The 19838-nt window shown below is 57.6% G+C and overlaps 1 protein-coding gene across 1 annotated transcript in view; it reads left to right on the top strand.

Annotated features, from left to right (window-relative positions):
• The first annotated feature begins 8888 nt into the window (after positions 1-8888).
• ALX4 (ALX homeobox 4) overlaps positions 8889-19838 on the top strand; it is a 51987-nt gene continuing 41037 nt past the window's right edge. The window contains exon 1 of the mRNA XM_027979052.3: positions 8889-9389. Within this exon, the coding sequence (XP_027834853.1) occupies positions 8966-9389 (424 nt within the window). The 5' untranslated portion in view covers positions 8889-8965. The remainder of the gene's footprint in view (positions 9390-19838) is intronic.

Below are 19838 nucleotides of genomic sequence, written 5' to 3'. Positions count from 1 at the left end.
TTAAGACTGCACTGCATTTGCGTCCTTCCCTCCTCAGTCAAGGCCGCTCTCCCCACCCTCACCCCACCCCGACCCCACCCCACCCCCACCCCCATCCCTGGGCTCTGGGCGGAGAGGTTGACTCCAGAAGTGTCCACAGCCCGGCCGCAGCTGTGCTCTCTGGACCGGGCTCCTTGCAAGCGGGGAGTGCGGCCACCGGTCCCAAGGCGGGAAGGACCCCTGGTGGGGTAGGTGAGAGAGGGTCAAAGTTAGGCCGTGGCATCCTCAGATGGGGGGGTTTAGGTAAGTTGGCAGACATCTAGTAAGATCAGGAGGCAATAGAAATAGAATAACTATCATCATTTACTAAGCACCTACTACGTGCCAGGCACTCAGTCAAGCGCCCTTGGTTATCAGTCTCTCCTTGCGTCTCGGGCATCCAGGGTTACTCAACAAGTGCTTGTCTCCCGCATTCTCCTTCACCCTCCCCTCCTCCCCATCCTCTCGCCTCCAGCGCTCCTCCCTGCCAATCACAAACCCCCGGATTACACGGATCAGATGGTGCGCTCCGGCTGGCTCCTTCGACAGGTGCTGGGGCCCAGACCTCTCCGCCTGGAGGCAGGAGGTGAAGGGAGGAGGGACAGGCAGGAGGCGCTGTGGCCAGATCCGGGGGCCCTGTGCCTGAGGCCTCTGCCCGCTCTGGACGCTGGGACAAACATACCAGGCCTGGGAGCCGGGAGCCCCAAATTTGAGAGACATCCCGACCTCTTGCTCAAAGTGTGCTATGGGCAAGGGGCGTCCATTTCCCTGCCTGTAAAGCGAGGACATAAACCCTCCACCACAGGACAGTCATGAGTTTACAGAGAAGCAAGGGGGGTGAAGGCACTGCTGCTGAAAGCGCTGAGGTGGGGCCGAGCCGGGGTGCAGTTTCCCCCTCCCCAAAACACAACACACAGCCTCCATCTCGCATGCACTAACTATCAGGAATGGCTGGACCACGGAGCCTGAAAAATCCTTTGGCCTTTTCACTCCTGGTGCTTTAAAAGACCCTGACCAGGGAGGAGCTGTGGTCTGAAAGCTGAATATGACTGGCCGTCACGACGGTTGAAGGGCAGGAATTCCAACTGGTCATTTCTGGTTCCTTAAGTCTGGGCTGTGAAGTTTAAAAGAGCAGAGTGTTCCAGACTGAAAGGAGATTACCAGTGCTGATACTAGAAAACTCCTTAAGTGAGCAGGATCTTATTTCATCTTGGCAGCTGTTCAGCGAAATAGGTGCTACTCATCTCCCCACTTTACAGGAGAGGAAACTGAGGTCCATGAGCATAGTCACATAGCCCATGTTACACAGGGAAAATTGGCAGAAATGGGATTCAAACTTGAATCTACAGCTGGCCTCTTGACCACTAATGGAATCACTAATTCTGCCTCCTCCCTGAATCACCCTCCCCCCTGTTTTTCCAGCCCCAGAGGCCTGCCAGAGACAGCTCCTGAGCCCAGCTCTGTCCTAGAGGGAATCCAGTAGCCCCTCCCACCATCCATGAGCCCAGCACTGGGGGGACTGCAGGAATTACAGTCAACACAACTGCCACTGGCTGCCCAAGAATTCTTGGGTCTGAGGGAGGGGACAAGGGAACAAGCGAAATCTTAGAGGAGAAGGACTCTCGGGTTGTGGGAAAGAAGAAAAGGGAATTAGGGGCCATGCTCCCCGCCCCTTCCCAGTGATGGCAGCAGAGTGTGGTCAGGGCACTGAGAGGGTGTGGTGCCAGGAGGCTCCATGGGTCGGTGTGCAGGAGCGGAGTGGAGACAGGAGCGCAGAGGGGAAGGACCCCCCAGGGCTGACCCCAAGCATCCCAGAGAGAGGGGGGCAGAGAGGTGGGGGGAGAACCCGAAGCCTAGCCTGTCCCAGTCACCTCTCCCCCTCCCTGGCTCCAGCTCAGTTTTCTGAGCGGTAGATTGGGAAGACCACCCCTTACAGTAAGACCTGTAGGCTGTCAGCTCAACTGTCCCAGCTCCTCACGGAGGCCTCTCTGTCGCAGGGGGAAAAGTGTTCCCAGGGAGGAAGCGGGTAAAGTCTAGGTCTGAGGGGACCGAGGGACTCTGGAAAGAGCTCCGTTTTGTCCCAAGGGACCAGTTCTGCTTAAATCAATGAGGTTTACCCCTGTGGGGGGATTGGGGACCCCCTTTGAGACTGTTGAAAGTTTTAAACCTGCTCCCCAGAAACAGGCACACACAGACTCACAGTGTGAGGAAGCTCTCCGGCCCCTCTCGCCGTCCACACTCCCTTCCCTCCATCACTGAAGCCTTCATCTCCCCAGCCGGGAAATGGGTAGAAAGTTACACTTCCTTAGAACTAAGGCTGAGCAGGGAAGGGCAGATCCTCTCCACCCAGGAAGCACCCCGAGGAAATGAGACCTCATTTCTGCCCACGAGGCGCCTCAGGACTCCTGTTTATGCAAGCTGGTGTGTTCTGGCCTCCACCTTCCCACCGCCCATCTTTTTGAAATCCTAGAGGAATGGCTTCCAGGAGAGGGGAGAAGACAAAGAGGGGACACGGGGCTCCAGTCCCAACACCTGGCTGGGGTTTTGGCTAATGACGTTTGGGAATTATCTGCGGAGGTGAATGATCTGTGTTCTGCTGAGCTGTAACTGATACGTAAGAGGTGCAAGGACCCCTGTAGGAGGACTTCCGGTTCCAACTTCCTCTCCGGATCCAGGATTAAGGCGGTCGCCCCGGCGATGTCCAGGCCTCCCCTCACGAGCTTTCCAGCCAAGTAGGGTTTTCCGGGGGGCTTCGCCAGACCCCAGTTTCGCCAGCTGTGGCCCTCTCAGTTCTCTCTCCCTGCCCTGAGCTCTTTGCTCTGCCCCTGCGGATAAGTAGGGCGCAGGGAGCCAGGCTCCATCGCGCGCCTGGACCGCGCGTTCAGACAGGAGCCCCAGTCCCGCGCTGAAAAGCACCAGGGCGACCGGGAAGGCAGACCCCAGAAACGCACCGTGGGGCCAGGGAAGGGCGGTGGAGGGATGTGTTCCTGCGAGCGAGGGCGTCGGGGCTGGTCATTTTAAAAACCGTCATCCCTCCAGCTTTGTACTCACTGACCCTCCCGACCGAACAGTGTGCAAGCGTCTATAACCCACTAGAACGCCCCGTGTACCCGCATCTCGGGAGTTAGCGTTTTTCCCATATGAATGAAGATCCGTCCCTGAATGCAGACCTCCTTTTGGCCCCTCGCTCCCCGGCCTTAGAAAGCGGAGAATGGGGAAGAGGAGGTCCTTCTGGGGCCTCTCCCCGCGCTGAATCCCCGGGCGTGCGCCACCAGGGAGCCGACCAGGGGCCAGAGCGCGAACGCTGAACACCTAAACTGGGGGTACCGGTCCGGGTGAGAGATGGAGGCCGTGGGCGAGGAGGGAGGGCAGGCGACCCGGCGCGCTCGGAGCCTGGTGGCCCCTCGCGAGGGCCTCCCTCGGCTCAAAACGCCTAAGAGACCCTCGCTTCTTGCCCCGGGCAGCCTGGCGCACTAGGGTGCGGACCGGCTTGGGGGGGTGCGCCCGCCCACGCCGTGGGGCCTTGGAGTCTTCGGAGAACGTTGGTGGGGAGTGCCTCCCTCCCGGGCTCCATCCCCCAGCGGGCGCGGCCGCCCCGGGGGCTGCGCGGGGGCTGGAGCCTAATGCAGGAAGGTGACTAGGTGTCTGCATTCCTGGGAGATCGGGCAGACGCTGGAAGGCTGGACGCCGGTGGGGAACGCTGGCGCGGACCTCGGGGTGATAGCCTGGTCCTCCGCCGCAGGACCAGGGTCCGCGCGTGCGGCCGAAGCTGGCGAGCGCCCCCAGCCCCTCGCCCCTTATGCCCGCGGCACTGGAGAAGGGGGGAGCTTCTCTGAGCGCCCGGTAGGCCGAGAGGATTCGGGAACCTTTCCACCCGTGTCGCCGCAGAGATCTTAGAGAACGCGCAGTGGTTAAGAGCGTGGGTTCTGAGATCAAGTCACCGGAGTTCGAATCCCAAGTCGTCTCCTGTGCTGTGTGACTGTAAGCAATTGCTTCACTTCTCTGTGCTTCGATATATTTTCTAAAATCATTGTAAAATGAGGATAATAGTACCACCACAGGGCCGTTTCGAGGACTGCAAAGATCTCTGCGCAAGAGCTGACCTTTAACAGCTGTCCAAAACACAGTTGCTAATTTATGTCCTGCTGGGAATGTGAGGTCTGTGTGCCCAGGTCTGCAGAGCAGAAGCATTTCTGCCCAAGATTTGTAAGATCCTTGGCCTTCCCCCTTCATATCCTGACTCTTCCCGCCCCCTCTGCAGATGTCCAAAATGTCTATTCAGCAGCCCCAACCTTTCAAGCAATCTTTGTTGCCTCCTGGCATTTACAAAGTGGCAAGCGCAAGCCAAGTAGTACATGACTCAGTGAGGTGCGTATGGTCCCGGTTTTACCCACACGGGGGGCCAAGACTTGGGGCACTGTCAGGAGAAGTCAAGTAGCAGATAAGCAGGGCTGTTCCCCTCCCCAGCTCCACTGTCTGTAGGAGGTGGAGACTGCAGCGCCGGATGGCTTGGAGGGAGCTCAGACCACCGAATTCGTCCTCCCCTTTGAAAGAAAAGACTGTCTGCCAGTCCATGCCTCCCCGTTCTCCAACTCAGTCCTACACCCCAGCCTCAAGAGCTCCCGCCCTGACCCTGAGCTGTAGGGCAGCTACAGCGATATTTCTCCTCTGGTATTCTTCATCTGTTCATTCAACTCACTGGTTCATTCACTCATTTAGTCACTTGCTCAATAGATATTTATCGAGTGCTGAGTGGTGCTACGTGCCAAGCCCTGTATTTCCTCCTGGGGTGAGAGTAGCTATGGGCTCACTTTCTGGTAGGAAAACAGACAATGAAACAAGTAGGTTGATAAATGTGGGAGAAAATGTCAGGTCCGAATAGAGGCGATCGAGGAAATAACCAGGCAGATGCTAGGGTGGTGAAGGAAGGCCTCCAAGAGGAGGTGACATTGAGCACTTGGCTTTGACAAAATCTTTGTCACCACTCCCTCTTCCCAGACTGTGTGTGGAGCCTATCGAAGGGGGAAGCTGCTTCCAAGAGGGTGAAGTGGGACAGTGCCACAGGGAGAGAGAAGGGACAGCCTAAGGGTGTGTCTGCCAGGGCTGGGGACAGGAATCAGGACTCAACGCAGAGGGACTGGCTGCACCCACTATTCCTAGTACATTAAAGTGACTGGAATTGTAGAGCTACTTACTGCCAGACACATCAGTGATGGAGGGACAGTCAGCAAGCCGGAGGAGCCTTAGCCCAGGAAGCAATAACGCGAGGGGAGAGCAAAGACCAGAACCAGGCTTGAGAGTCACCCACCTTGCTTCTGGGTGGAAAGAGGCCCTGCACCCTTGCAGGGGAACTGGGTGGGAGAGCCTTGGCTTTCAGCTATGGCAGACGGATGGATGGATACATGGATGGATGGAGAGATGGAGGGAGAGATGAAGGGAATTAGGGAGGCATGGGCTGATCAACCCGCAAATGACTTAGTGCACACAGAAATAACCAGCTACACTTCTCATTCTCCTAGAAAAGACATGTTTGAAGGGACTTGGGGGGGCGGTCTGTGGAGATTTTCATGGGGAAAACAACATGCCCAGAATGTTCTCACTGGTCGCAGGCAAATCCGCATGCACGTTCTCACCCACACACACACATTCACTCTTTCTGAGTTCACCTCTAAGGTACCGTGAAAGAAGGTAGAAGGCCCCCCTGCTGGTTCCAAGGACCAAGACCTCAGTGCACCAGAAGGGTTTCTGACTGAGGACACCAGAGTCTGTGCCTGGAGGGCTGGGAGGCTGAAATTCCTCCCTGGGTTGAGGGTGGCCAGGAAAAGGTTAAATAATGGAGCAGAGATGAAACTGGTGATAAGATCATGGGGTGGGTAGGTGGCAAGAGGCAGCACTCAAAGCTTTCTGGAAGGCAGCTATGCACTATACCACCAACACAAAGAAAGCTTTCTGGATCGCAGCAAGGTTGTTTTTGGTTTTGTCTTTTTGCATTGCCAGCCAGAGCAGCTCAGAAGTTACTAGAAAATATGGTCATTGCCATTCTACCTGTCTAGTGACCATGCCCCACCCCATATAGCTGACTTCTCTTAGTTTCCCTCTTGTGTCTACTCCTGGAATTGGAAAATGAGGGGAGAGATGTAGAAGGATCGGAGACATCATCTGGGTTCTAGTGGCCAGTTTTGGGGCGCAGGGGACCGGAGTAGCCTTCTCAGCTTGGAATGCCTTAGCGAAAATGTGCCTCTAAGATCTCAGACTAAACCGCTCAGCGTTCTCATTTATTCATTCAATGCACATTTTATGGGCACCTAGGATGTGCCAAGCCCTGCAGTGAACAAGACAGGCCTGGTCCCTTCTCTGAGAGAACTCACTGTTCTTGTGTGGCCAGGGTTACTCTTAATTTTGTCTTTTGTCGCTTGATTCATGAAGAGGGGGAGGGCGAGCAGCCGGTCGTCCTTGGCTAGAGGAAACCAAATATGCTGGGAACTGCCTCGCTGAGCAGTGGAAGGAACCCAGGCTCTAATATTTTATCCCATAAATATTTGTGGGGCGCCAGGCAGCGCAGAAGCTGCCATCTTGCAACCTCAGACTAGTGCGATGGAGATGAACACTGAACCGGCAACCAAACAACCCTGAAGTCCAAAACAGAGCTGCACCTAGACTGGGAAAGATGGGAAGACTTCCTGGAGGAAGACACTCTTTGCTGAACACCAAGTTATTGGCAAGACAAAAAGCACAGGGATGAAACGGGAATTCCATAACTTGGCAGAGTCTAAGAACTAAAAGAAACTAGGGCTGAACAGGAGAATTTGGGACGATGGCAGGCTCACTCACTTTTGGCTAACTGAGGCTGGAAATTAGTTGCTGTCTTTGAGTTTCAGTCTACCCATCTGGAAAATGGGTATGAGGAGACGACCAGCATCCCCAGATTGTTGGGGGAGCCCCAAGAGATGGCTTTGGCACAATAAGGGCTCAGTATATATGAGATCCCCACTTGGCTTAGGCCTGTGAGCCAGAGAGGTGCGGGTCCCTATGGGCAGTGGGGGAGGGGTTCGGGCCTGCGCACCCCGGGCCACGGTTTGCAGAATATCTTTATTAACGAGCACTTCAAGGTAAGCCGCGATGGAAACCAGATGTGGGATCGCGCAGTCGGCGGCAGAGCAAGGAACAGAGATACCAAGGGAGAGGGGTGGGGGTGAGGATTAGCTAGGATAAGGTTGGGGGTAGAAGCATGACGTCCCCCCTCCCCGATATTTCTTCTTAGGGGGACCTTTTAGGTGCAGAAGATTGACTTCTGACCTACATTCCTGGGTTCAGGGCGCTCAGGCCCTCTCTCATTTTACTTTGCCCCTTCACCTTTCACCCCACTCCCAGCTTCCCTTGAGATATGTCTTCTATCCTTTTCTCTGCAGTTTATCCAGAACTGCTCTTACTGGGCTCCTCCAAACCCGAGTCATTCTACAGTCAGAGATCCGTTTCCCCCGTTCTGCGTGTTTTCATTTTCGCTGTCAGCAACGTCATCCCAGATCGGCGGAGGGACCAGCCTCAGCGTGGGTTTCAAGGCAGGCGCTGCTGCTTCCGAGCTGTGTGACCTCAGTCAAGGGCTCATACCTCTCTGAGCCTCGGTTTGCTCATGGGGAAATTTGGGGACCCCGATTTCCATCAAGCACGGTTGCTGTGAGGCGCAATCAGTGATTAGCCCTGTGGAAGGGACGCGGCTCACTGTAGCAAAGTCCTGTTCCCTGGCTGTGGTCAGTTCCAGGGCCCTGAGGCGCACACAACCCGTCAAATCCATGCCATTAGTTTTCCAGTGGGGACTGTGAGGCCAGAGATTAGAGACTGTCTCACCCCCACCTGAGCAGTGAGCAGGTGACTGTGCAGCGGTGAGGCGCAGGTCTCCCAACTTTACACTCTCAAAGAGCCCTTAACCCAGCCAGAAAATCTCCTGGGCTGGGCGCAAAGCTTCAGAAACTGGACCAGCCTGCTGCTTCTCCAGAGTCTGAGTGAACATGGATTCCTCCGAAACCCTAGCTCGTGCCCGTAAGGGGAGGAAAACAGTTAACAAGAAAGTTGCCGTGCGCAGGGTGACTGCAGCGCGCGGGTGTGTGTGTGTGACATGAAAGTTGTGTTACTTTCAAGGAGGAACCGACAATAAGGAAAAGGGGTTGGAAATAGAGCAAAAGGCGCCAGTTGGGAAGACGAAAGTTGCGCGCTAAGTTTACCGAAGCTGCGCGCTAAATTCGCAGGGATGTGCCCCCAACGACTTGCCTGCACCCAGAAGCTAGCGGCCTCTCTGACTCCAAATGTCAAACCCTGTCAGATTTTTTGGATTGTTTTTCGTTTTTTTTTTTTTTTTTTTAAATCCATCACTAAAGTTGTGCATGCCCCCCTCCCATAGGCCAAAGCTTGGACCCACCTAGCCTCGGGAGCCCGGGAGTCCAGAGACCTCCCTGGCCCCGCCTTGACTTGAAAAGGCCTTCGGGCGGCTCCGCGTAGAATCCCCTCCGAGTGGCGACCGAATTAGTAGCATCTCCTTAAAAGAAAGGAAGGGAGAAAGGGTGAGGGTGAGGGAGAAGGGGAGTAGGCAGAGAGGAGGAGAGGGAAACGGAAGGGAAAAAGAAAGAGTCGGGGGGTGGGGGGGAAGGCACTCTCTTTTTCCGGTTCAAAAACCTTAAGAGGGTTTGGGAGATCTGGTCAACTTTCCGAAACATCTGAATCTTTTTACAGTCCTCGGTTCTTTCCCTTGGCCAGCTGTGGGGAGGGAGAAGGGAGAGAAAGGAGGGGGTGAGGAGCCGGAGAGAGAGGCGTGGAGGGGAGGAGGGGGAGCGAGCAGGCCCGCGCGGAGCGCACAGCCACCGCCTCCCGGCCTCTCCAAACTCCCGGCCAAGGCGCGCGGTGGCGTCCTCGCGCTCTCGCTCGCGCCCCCGCCCGTCGCCCGCGCGAGCCAGGCATGAATGCTGAGACTTGCGTCTCTTACTGCGAGTCGCCGGCTGCTGCCATGGACGCCTACTACAGCCCGGTGTCGCAGAGCCGGGAGGGCTCGTCGCCTTTTAGGGCATACCCCGGCGGTGATAAGTTCAGCACAACTTTCCTGTCGGCTGCCGCCAAAGGGCAGGGATTCGGGGACGCCAAGAGCCGGGCCCGCTACGGCGCCGGGCAGCAGGACCCGGCGGCACCTCTGGAGAGCGGCGCCGGGGCGCGGGGCTCCTTCAGCAAGTTCCAGCCGCAGCCGCCCGCGCCGCAGCCGCAGCCGCCCGCGCCGCAGCCGCATCTCTACTTGCAACGAGGCGCCTGCAAGACGCCCCCGGACAGCAGCCTCAAACTCCAGGAAGGCGGCGGCGGCCACAACGCGGCCTTGCAGGTCCCCTGCTACGGTGAGTGCACGTGCGAATCCCTCGGGGCTGGGGACTCCTGGACCCAGGGCTCCGGGACCTTCGAAACGCGATCAGCTTGCCGGAGGCGAGAGTTGGCGGGCTGGGGAGGCGCGGGGCCGAGCGGTTTGTGACTTTGGGTCGGAAAATGGGGATCGACCGGTCCGAGGGGACCGGGGAAATCCGTCCAGCCCCCTTGGGATCCCTCGGCCAAGGGCACGAAGCGTTGGCTGTTAAAACTCAAGCCGGAGTTCGTTTCTCCTCCTTTACGCCGTTTCCGCAAACCGCTTGCTTTGCGCTGCCTGCCGGGCCGGCTTCGAAGCGGATGCTTCGCAGCACCGGCTCCCGGCGTGCGGCGGGAAACAGTCGCAGCGCAACGCTTAGGCTCCGAGTTCCCGGGCCGCCGAGGCCTGGCTCCTGGCCGGCTGGAAGGCTCCTCGGGAGGCGCTGCAGGTGGGAGCATCGCAGGTGCGGAGCCCGGCCGGGAGCCTGAAGCGCGGCCGGCGGGACGCGCCGGGGGTGCGGTGGCGCAGGGGAGCCAGCCGGGCGCGGGTTCGAAGACGCCCGAGGCCGCGGATGACCCAAATCGAGGTGGCTCGCGGCAGGCGAGGCGGGCGAGTCAGAGTTCCCAAGCGCTTCGCCTTGGGCGATCCCAGGAGGCGATCGGCCTCCAAACCACGCTTTAGGACCGAGCGGCTGGGAAAACAGGAAGCCACAGAGCTCCAGGCGGCGCGGTGCTGGGCCAGAGGGAAGGTTCTGGGTCCTGATTTGGGCCCAGCGGGAACTCGAGGCCTAAATGACCTCCAAGCCCCCTTGAACGCGACCGCGGGGCGCAGGCCTGGGCCCCGGAGCGCCGCGACCAAAGAGGAGGAGAGGGCTTCTCAAGGGCGGCCTGTGGCCAGAACCTTCTCTGCTACGGGATCGGCACTGGTGAGCCCCAGTCTGGCAGGGAGAGAAACTGAGACGGATGGGAGAATCTCTGGGCTAGGAGCGCTGGGTTCACACGCTCCCCCTTGGGCCACGGCCCTCACAAAGGGCCCTGGAAATGAGCTGGTTCTGACAGTACAGTGGGTTTGGCTGCACTGATCCAGGTGAGGTGGAGAGACACCGGCCCGGGGACAGAGGTGGACGTGGTGGAGGCCTTGGCGACTGGAATAACCTTAGGAAACAACTTCTGTGGATGCTTTTTTTTTTTTACACTCAGCCTGGAACTGGCTCCCCACAGGCTCAGAAGGGGTCCACTAAGTGGTTGTTGACACGCACAAACATTCACAGGGCCGTACTCTTGTCTACACTTGGATTCTACACAGACTCTCACACACACAAAACCTCTTCTTTAGGAGCAGCGGGCTCACACACATGCCTAGTACACTCGTGTGGCCTCACACAGAGCCGCATGCTCTCAAACCTAGAGAACAGACAAGCAGGTTGAGAGCTCCGGGGCTTTCCCCACTTCCTCTACCTTGCCTCTCCACCTTCCTGTTGGAATGAGTTCAGGCGGCAGCGTGAATCACAGCCGCAGCTCTGCACAGATGCTCCTTCCACATTCAGGCAGCGAGGGGCTCTCACCCTGTCCATGCGCCCCCCCACCTCTCCGGGGTTCAGGCTTCCTCCTCCCCCAGGCCCCTCCTGGCCCCTGTCCTTTGGGAACGTTAGGTGTGGGCATATCCCAGACGGAACGCCCCATGGACAGTTTTCTCTCCCTCTGCACTGGTTTTTCATATTTTAGAGAAATTCCCCAGCAAGGCGTCTGAGAAAGTAGGCAAGGAGAGATCCTACGTGGCTCCCAATGTCTCATTTGGAAATGTTTTCGGCTTCAGAGGGAAAGGGGGAAAGTGTGAGACCCTTCTGAGCAGCCCTGCTGGCCCCTCACTACCAGTCTCCATAATGCACCCTCGATGGGCAGTGGCCATGGGGCCCCCCGCTGACCTGCGAGTGAGGCGCTTCTCTAAAGCCCCATTTCCTCACCTGCATCCCAGGGAGATGTCGGTCAGGCCTCAGTGGGTAGTGAGTGTCTGCCCCCCTCTCCCGCCCCCCAGCCCAGAGAGACAGCAGAGTCTAGCCTGCTCCCTCCATGTTTCTTCCGTCGGCCTCTGTGCTGCGTTGGGAACCTGTAAGCACCCGCTTGTGAGGACAGGGTGGGCGCTGACCCTGCGCTGGTAAAAACCCAAAGCCGCAGGTTGGGACAAAAGGCAGCTTGGAAACACCAACAGGACTGCCCTCCCCGGCTGTGCAAGATGGAGGCACCGCGCAGGGCGCGGCCGCAAACTACGGACAGCTCTGCTTATTCGTTTCCTTCTCTCAGCAGCTGCTGTCTCTCTGGCCAGGAGGAGATTTCTGGCTCTTGTAGGGGGAAAAAAAGGCACTTAGGCCCCAAAGGAGGAATCCGAGGCACCAAGAGGTGAGGTTCTGGCGCCCACAGAGGCGGCTGGGCAGAGGACCTTTGGAGCTGGCAGCACGCAGGCACTCTGAAGCACATACATACCGACATGGTTCTCTCCCTACATTCGTGAGAGTGTGCACCCCAAAGGGGGAAAGTGAGTGAGTAGGAGGGAAAAGCCTCGGAGGTTCCCGGGAGCTTGGCGAAAGCCAGAGGCAGACTCAGCTTTGGTGCTAGGCTGACTGTGGCTCGGGCCCCCACCCAGTGGGGCTTCGGCCTGGCAACCACCTTTCCAGCTCTGTTGGTTCAGGGGCCAGAGGCCAGTTCCTCCTCTGTGTAACTGCTCGGAGCAAAAGTGAGGGTCTGAGGTCTCCTCCTCCGGGAGCCAGTTCGTGGATCCAAGCGCTCCTTGACGGGAGAGCTGTGGGCCCAGGGGCTGCTCTGGGGCCACCGCCCGAGGGCCCGGAGCAGGGAGCCGCCTGCAGCCTCCAGTGGGGGTGCTACTCGGAGATGTGGAACTCCGAGGGGAGACACGCATCCAGGCTGCAGAAGTCCCTGCCCCTAACTGCGCCTCCGCTGCTTCCCGGTCAGTACTGAAAGGGTCACGAACAAGGTGACTCCATGGTTCCCTTCAGGCAGATGCATTCGCTATATTATGCAAGAGCCCCACCGTATCCTGCCTACTGCAATCCCAACCCCACCAGGGTCCCTGGGGCCACACTTCACCCTTCCAAAGTCCCCACTGGTCCTGGCCCATCCTTGGCCGCTTGAGCCTCAGGAGACCCACCGTGTTGGAGACCCGATGTTTTTCAGCTGCTGGAAGAGCCTCATCCCCGCAGGAGTTGGGACCCTGGCATCTCGCTCGCAAAGGGGGCCAACTCTCCAAGCCGCGCTCGGCACCCCAGGCCTCGGCCAGGCGCACCGGGAAGCTTCCGAAAGCAGCCTTGCTACCTCCTCTTTCGCTTTCGATTCGGATTCGGTGCACTCAGGTTTTCGTTGCTGGCCGATTGCTACCTCCCCATCCCGGCGCTTGCGAAGGCAGCACTCTCAGCGCAGAGGTCTTGGGAGACCTGGGCCGGGCCGGAGACCCCTGGGGCGCCACCGAGGGGCTGGCCTTGATTTGTTGAATTAGACGCAGTGATTGAATGCTAGAGATGTTTTATTCCCCCCGCCGGCACCGAGACAATCCACACTCCACGAAATGTGTAAACTCCATGTGGGTCATAGTCAAATTAAGCCAAAGAACCAGGGTATGCTTCATGTAAGAGGGATCCCCAAAAAGACAGGGAGAAACTGAGGGGCGCACATTAGCCTTAAGAACCCATGGATGATTGTGGGATGAGGAAGGGAAAACTCAAGCATAGGAGCTGTGACGTCCAGGATCCCCAGTCAATTGGGGGTGGGGAGGAGAGGAAGAAAGATGCTTTTAATTTTTTACTTTGTTAATTTCTATAACCGTCAGTCTGCTGGAACAGTTCAGCCTAAACACATACAATCTTAAATAGAAAAACAGGAGGCCCAGATTAAAGGTCTCCTATTATTTTAAAACAGTCGATGTGTCTTTATTATAATTTATATACAGTGAAGCACCCGGTTAATGAAACGTTGGAAGAATTGTTAATTACGTGCTCACGGTATAACTACCATGTGGATGGAGATACAGACCATTTACACATTGTATCCCTAAACGAAAACTAGGGTGGGGGATTTTTTTTCACTTGTTTCAAGGAAATTTCTGAAGAGGCTTCGGGGGAGCCAGAGAACCTGCCCCACTCCCGATAGTGGCGTTTCTTGAGAGAATAAGCTTGCCAGTCGGGCATTTGCGCAGTCCTCACTCTTGCAAGGGAACGGCCGGCTGCCCCAGGAACCTTGCCGCCAAAGGCTCTCCCGAAGTCGCTGAAGCCCCGAGTGTTGTGCGCTGCAGAGAGGGGCCACAACAGGCAAACAAATTAAAAGTACCAAACGTAAAATGTCGCCATGCTCCGAGAGAACTTTCGTTTCAGAAAGCAGCTGCGCGCACGCTTCCCCGTGATCATACCTTATCCCTTGGCCCCAGTCCTTTTCTCTCTTCCCCCAAATCTGCGTGCGGCTTTGTTTCGGTGACAAATTGAAATATAAAATGGAAATATAACGGCCTTCGCGTCTACGGGGGCTGGGGGCAGGGAAGGAGAGGTCCCGGCGTTTGTCTGGGGTTTGGGCTTTTCCGTTCACCTCTAGTCCAGGGTGCCCGAAGTGGCGGGAGGAGAAAGGATAGGAAAACTGCCGGAATCCCCAGCGGCTCCGAGGGCTTGGGGTGGAGAACCGCGAAGCCCGAGCTGCAGCGGGTGAGCCTTTCGCGGCCGAGAAAGGGGAGTTGGTGGGGAGGATCTGGGAGAATGCCTGGCTGGAGGCAACCTCCGCGTCCTCAGCTCCCACGACCCTCCGCTCCCCACCAGGAAACCGAAGGACCGAGGCGCTGGCGGTGGGAGCGTGGTCCTATATCTGGACCCAGCTTACCCAGGTGCCACCTGGCCACATGCTCCCGCCCGCTACCCGGTTCCCCAGGAGGTATTACCGTCACAAGGCAGGTCATCAGATTCGAAAACCCAGAGAGCGGGTGCTTAGCTGCCGGATGATACCCCCCAGCAAATTTAGAGTGAAAGGCACCCTCCCCCCGCCCCGCCTCCCACCCCTTGGTCTGGGGCTGTGGGCACCACTGGCCAACGGCTGGTCCAGACTAGAGAGTTAAGAGGGCCTTCCTTCAAAACAGGGCCTTTTAAGAGAAACACTTCTGTCTGGCCAACAAGCCTTCCAGCCATAAGCTGGTGCTTCACAGCGATCCGAGTTCCTGGTGGTCCCCCAGGGGCCTCCCACCCAGAGGTGCAGCCTGTGCCCTCTTCTCTCGCCTACAGATGGGCGGTGACACCCCCACCTCTGTTCCCCGGGTGCCCGCGGGCAGCCGACGCCGTGCCGCCTGGACGGCGTTCTCTCCAGGAAAGCTGACTCAGGGGTGCGACCGGAGCCTCCAGTGTGTCCATGGAGGGGTCGCGAGACCCCAGACGCAACCAGCGGCCGTGCACCCCGCGCCTCCCTGGAACATTCTGCCGCCTTAGCCAAGACTCTGTTCTCTGCCCCATCCCACCTCCAACCAGCAGCTCCAAGGAAGAGAGGGAGCCATGGAAGGGGAGTTGAGGCTTGGCGGAGAGGAAAAGAGGTGTGCAAAGAGGAGGCTCGGAGCTGCAAAAGGCTGGGGACTGGGCAGCGGGCGGTTTTGGAATCCAGCTCCGGGGGCAGCTAGCAGAGTCACCACGGCGCGTGAGAGGAGGGTTACGGGGAGATATCGAAGCCCTCCCGCGTGGAGGGTCACTGACAGAGGCGCCGCCACCTGCCAACTACCCTTCTTTCCCTCCGACCGCACCTCGGTTGGTCGTGCACTGGGAACCACAGAATTGGGGCTGCTGCGCGGGCCATTGCAGCGGTGCGTTTTAGAGAGGGAGTCGGTGCGCGTTTCATCAGATTCTTAAAGCAGATTGTCCTGGAGAGTGGATTTCCTTCCAAACTAGGGGTTCAGGAACCTGGGCATCGGCCCCAAGCACCTTGAAGATGGACTGCCGGGGTCCGGGTCGGGGCAGAGCAGCAGGTTTTCCAAGCTGTCCGACGAGGCAGGGCTATGGCAGAGAAGATGGAGAGGCTGTGGAAGGTTTGGGGCGAGCGCTGAGGTCCAGCTGGGCACGTGTGCCGGGCAGGACACACAGTCCAGGCTGAGATGGTGGCGGGTCTCCACCACGGTGTTCTTTACTCCCCGCACGGCCTTGGGTCCCCTTCCCCTTCTGGATCCAGATTTTATTTCTACGAAATCCGGGTGTTTGGACAATTTCCAAAGGCCCTCTGGGGGTTACTCTGCTGGTGCTAATTTGGACCCCCCCCCGCCCCTCCCAGTTCCCTGGCCCTCCTCACCCTCCTCACTTCTCTTTTGTCCGGAAGGAAGCTGTGAGCACATCCCAGTACCTTTACTGGTGCGGGCGGAGGCCTGGGAGTGGGTGTGAACCCGAGTCCCGCGTGACTGTGGGGTGGTGTTCCCGGCTCACACTCATCTGTCCTGGACCAGGGTGTCTGTCCCAGGCTGATTCCAGGGACCATGCATGCGTACCAATTCCTGTGCACGCTTATATGGAAGCCTTGTGTGCCCCCTAGCACTTGCAAGGACACACCCAGTATAGTCAGCGTGCAGGTGAGAATGAGAACCTGCTCGGGATCCTGTGCGCCCCCCTCCCCCGGGGAATGGACCATGCTTGTGGGCAGTGCAACCACCAGAGTCTTGGGCCAGGAGGCGGTGACAAAGAGCCTGTGCTTCCTGACCTGTGGCCTTCCCTGGTGGTGGCTGGTCGTGGCTCCCCGGGGAGGCTGACTCACCGAGTAGCCGGCAGAGTCTCCCTGGGGCCTTTGGAGGCTGACTCACCGAGTAGCCGGCAGAGTCTCCCTGGGGCCTTTAGGCCCCAGAGCCTTCCTAGAGCTCTCACCCAGCCCACCCACACCGCAGTGGGGCCGCCTCCCACCTCCAGTTCTTGAGCATTGGAAGAGAAAGCGGCCTGAGCACCATCTTTATGCGCACTGCAGATCTTATTTGGCAAACGGAGGCCTGGGCTTCTCTGGTGGCTCAGTGGTAAAGAACTCACCTGCTGATGCAGGAGACACGGGCTGGGGGTCGATCCCTGGGTCAGGAAGACCCCCCTGGAGAAGGAAATGGCAACCCCCTCCAGTATTCTTGCCTGGGAAAATCGCATGGACAGAGGCAGGCTACAGTCCACAGGGTTGCAAAAGAGTCGACCTAGCCGCTAATCAACAACAAACTGAGGCCTAAAGAGGAATGGAACCCCACAGGCAAGTCAGTGGGAAGGAAGGAAGGAAGGGCTGCGGAGGGTGGAGAAGGAAGAAGGAGATGGGGGCTCCCTGTGCCCCCTCCCCCACCATCTCCTTTCACTGTAATCCATCCAGTTAGCCACACACTCTGTGTCTCATACACAGTAGATGCTTGCCCCTTCCCTCTCCTTCAGAAATTAGATGGCTCCACCAGGAGCTCCTGGGGTTGCCAGGGCAACAGAAGAGCACCTGATGGGATTGCAGGAACTCATCCCCAAATGTGACCCAGCGGGGCAGGGACTTCTGCTCTCTGCCGGGCTCCCTAACCCAGGTTTTGTTTCCTAAGTGTGTGAAAACCCATCAGTGACAGCCCAAGGGCTGAGCCGGTGCTGAGGCCACGTGTGACCTATTTCCTCCTCTGAGGCTGACCACCTGCCAGGTCGGGGGCCTCGGTTGAGGCCAGAAGCCCGGAAGTCAACCCTCCAACATGATGGGTCCTGGTGTCGGGACGGGTATCCCGCCTAGTGTTGGAAGAGACACCAGACGCCTCCTGGCCCAAATGCCCAGTTTTCACAGAGAAGGGGACCAAAATGCCTAACTCCAGCTCCTCACCAAACTTTGCCTGTCCCTGTTCCAGGCCTCCTGGGGAATTCTGTGAGGCCCTGGACACAGCCTCTGCCTTCAGGACGGGATAGAGAGACAGACTAGTAGCTTGGTTCACTGCAGTTAATGGGTTGGTGCTGGAGAGGCGAAGCCCCAACTCAGGCTGGGCAGAGAAGGGCAGCAAAACTCAGCCAGCTCCCAGGTGTGTGGAGCTTTACCCAGTAAGGGGAGGGCCCAGAGTTGCCACAGAGCAGCTGGATCTTCTCTGGTGGCTGAAAAGCCCGTAGCTGCTTCTTTGCTTTCTCCTTCCCCTCTCCATGGCTTCTCTGGACATCAAGAGCTCTGGGTTCATATGTTGGCTCTTCCCTGGAAATTGCCTGTGTTTTTGAAATGGTCTGCTTATCTCTCTAGTTTATTTCTTCATTTGCAAAACGGGGGCTGTGTGGGCCAGTCCCGCCTCTGTGGGAGGAAATGTGAGGATGCAGAGAGGTGATATGCCTGCAGGGTTATCCTGCACGGGTGGCCAGTCTCCACTAAGGACTAAGGGATGCTGCCTTCTCGTTTCATCTTGCAGATGATGAAGGTATGTTGAATGGTGGTGGCAGTTGGGGGCCGGGGGGTGTTCTGATCAGGTTTCAGAGTGAGAAAGGAAATGCTGGGGCCTTCCTGGGTTTGTGGGCTTCCTTGATATCCAGGGGCTTCCCTGGTGGTTCAGACGGTGAAGAATTTGCCCTCAATGCAGGAGACCTGGGTTCGATCTCTGGGTCAGGAAGATCCTCTGGAGAAGGAAATGGCCACCCACTCCAGGATTCTTGCCCGGGGAATCCTATGGAAGGAGGAGCCTGGTGGGCTGCAGTCATGGGGTCAAAAGAGTTGGACATGACCGAGCAACTGAGCACTGATATCCAGGGGTCTCCCTGGCCCTGTGTGCAGCCCACCACTCAGCCACACAGGTTGATGTCTGGCTCACACCCCAGCACTGATGTAGGACAGCTCCCCAGACCCCCTGCGAGGAAGGAGCTCACAGAAGGGCAGAGAAGAGAAGGATGCCCCCAGTTCTACTGCACAGATCTCCTTTCAGGGCCTTGGTCTCCCATCTGAAAACCCCTGCTTGGGACTAGTTGATTTCAGAGGCCCTGGGGTTGTTCTGTGCTATTCCAGGCCTGGGTTTGAGGCATCAAGAAAGACTGGTGGGTCCCCCATGATCCTGAGGAGGACTCTGGGCCCCACCACTCTGCCCAAGGCATTATACCAAGAGACTCCTTGGTCTAGCCTGCAAAAGGGGAAGAGTCTGGCAGGCCTTGCTTGGCTCCATGCCTCAGTTTTCCCATGTGCAGGACATGGACTGTGAGGCTGGCGGGTGTGAGTCAAAAGGAGGTAAGAATTGGCGCTGGTGACACAGTGAGACACTCATGATCCCCGAGCACTCCTGTCTGTGCTGGTGTGATTTCACAGAACCCCAGTCCAGACCTGTGAGGGAGACCCTATTATCACCCCTATTTCACAGATAAAAGATGAGTAACTTACCTAACGTAGGACAGCTTGGAGGCAAGTTCTTGATGGCCAAGGGCTCCAAGAACCCAGAAGGCATCCTTCTGTGGGATGATCCTAATTGGATTTGAGGTCACTGTCCTCCTAGCTCAGGCTTCCCTGGTGGTTTAGATGGTAAAGAATCTGCCTGTCATGCAGGAGACCTGGATTCAATCCCTGGATTGGGAAGCTCTCCTGGAGGAGGGAAAGGCTACCCACTCCAGTATTCTTGTCTGGAGAATCCCCATGGACAGAGGAGCCTGGCAGGCTGCAGTCCATGGGGTCACAAAGAGTTGGACACGGCTGAGCGGCTAAACACAGCTCCTCCTATCTCAGATGACATGGGATGGAAAGATTTGCGTTTACAAACTTGGCCCCCAAAGGGCTCCTCCCATCCTCCCATCTGGAGGTGCAGTGGTGGTGGGTGGGGAGGAGGTCAAGGATGGGTGTGGGGCCCCAGGAGATCTGAGTCTAGACCTGACCCTGTGTCCTTGGGCCTAGCTGTTTCCCTGTTCAAGTGTCCTGCTGAGCTGTGCTCAGGTGTGGCATCGGCGCCTCTTAACTCTTGTGAGGGATTGCATCTTAAGTCCCAGAGGTCCCAGGATCATACCAGAACCTCTGATCAGGGCAGGGTGGAGCTGAAGACCACTGAAGACCTCATTGCAAACAATGAGGAAATACCTGCCTCCTGGGAGGTTGTGAGACCGAAGGAAGCTTTTGCCTTACAAAAGCCTGGAGCAGGGCTTGCTCTAAGGGGCAGGTGCTCAGTGAATTTTGGGAAGGAAGGGAGGAAGAGAGGGAGGGACAGGGGAGGGAGACAGGGAGGAGGGAGGCAGGGAGGAGGGAGGGAACCTTTCCATCCTCCTTCCCTTCCTCCTCCTTTTGAAGGAGGCATGGGCATGGGTGAGAACCCGACTTCTAGTTCTCTTCTACCCTGGCGAAAAATATTTCCTGCGGAGACCCCTCTGAAGCGTGGTAGAAGGAGCCCTTGAGCTGCTCCGTTCTGCACAGGCCTGGTGTCCTCTCAGGCTCTTGCAGTGAGAGGAACACCGAGGCTGCAGTCTCCTGGGCCGTCTCCCCCCTCACCCACCCACACACAC

The sequence above is a fragment of the Ovis aries genome, chromosome 15 (assembly GCF_016772045.2).
Source record: "Ovis aries strain OAR_USU_Benz2616 breed Rambouillet chromosome 15, ARS-UI_Ramb_v3.0, whole genome shotgun sequence".
NCBI classification, from domain to species: domain Eukaryota; kingdom Metazoa; phylum Chordata; class Mammalia; order Artiodactyla; family Bovidae; genus Ovis; species Ovis aries.
Note: the sequence above shows the minus strand (reverse complement) of the source record. Positions and strands in the feature narration are given on the sequence as shown.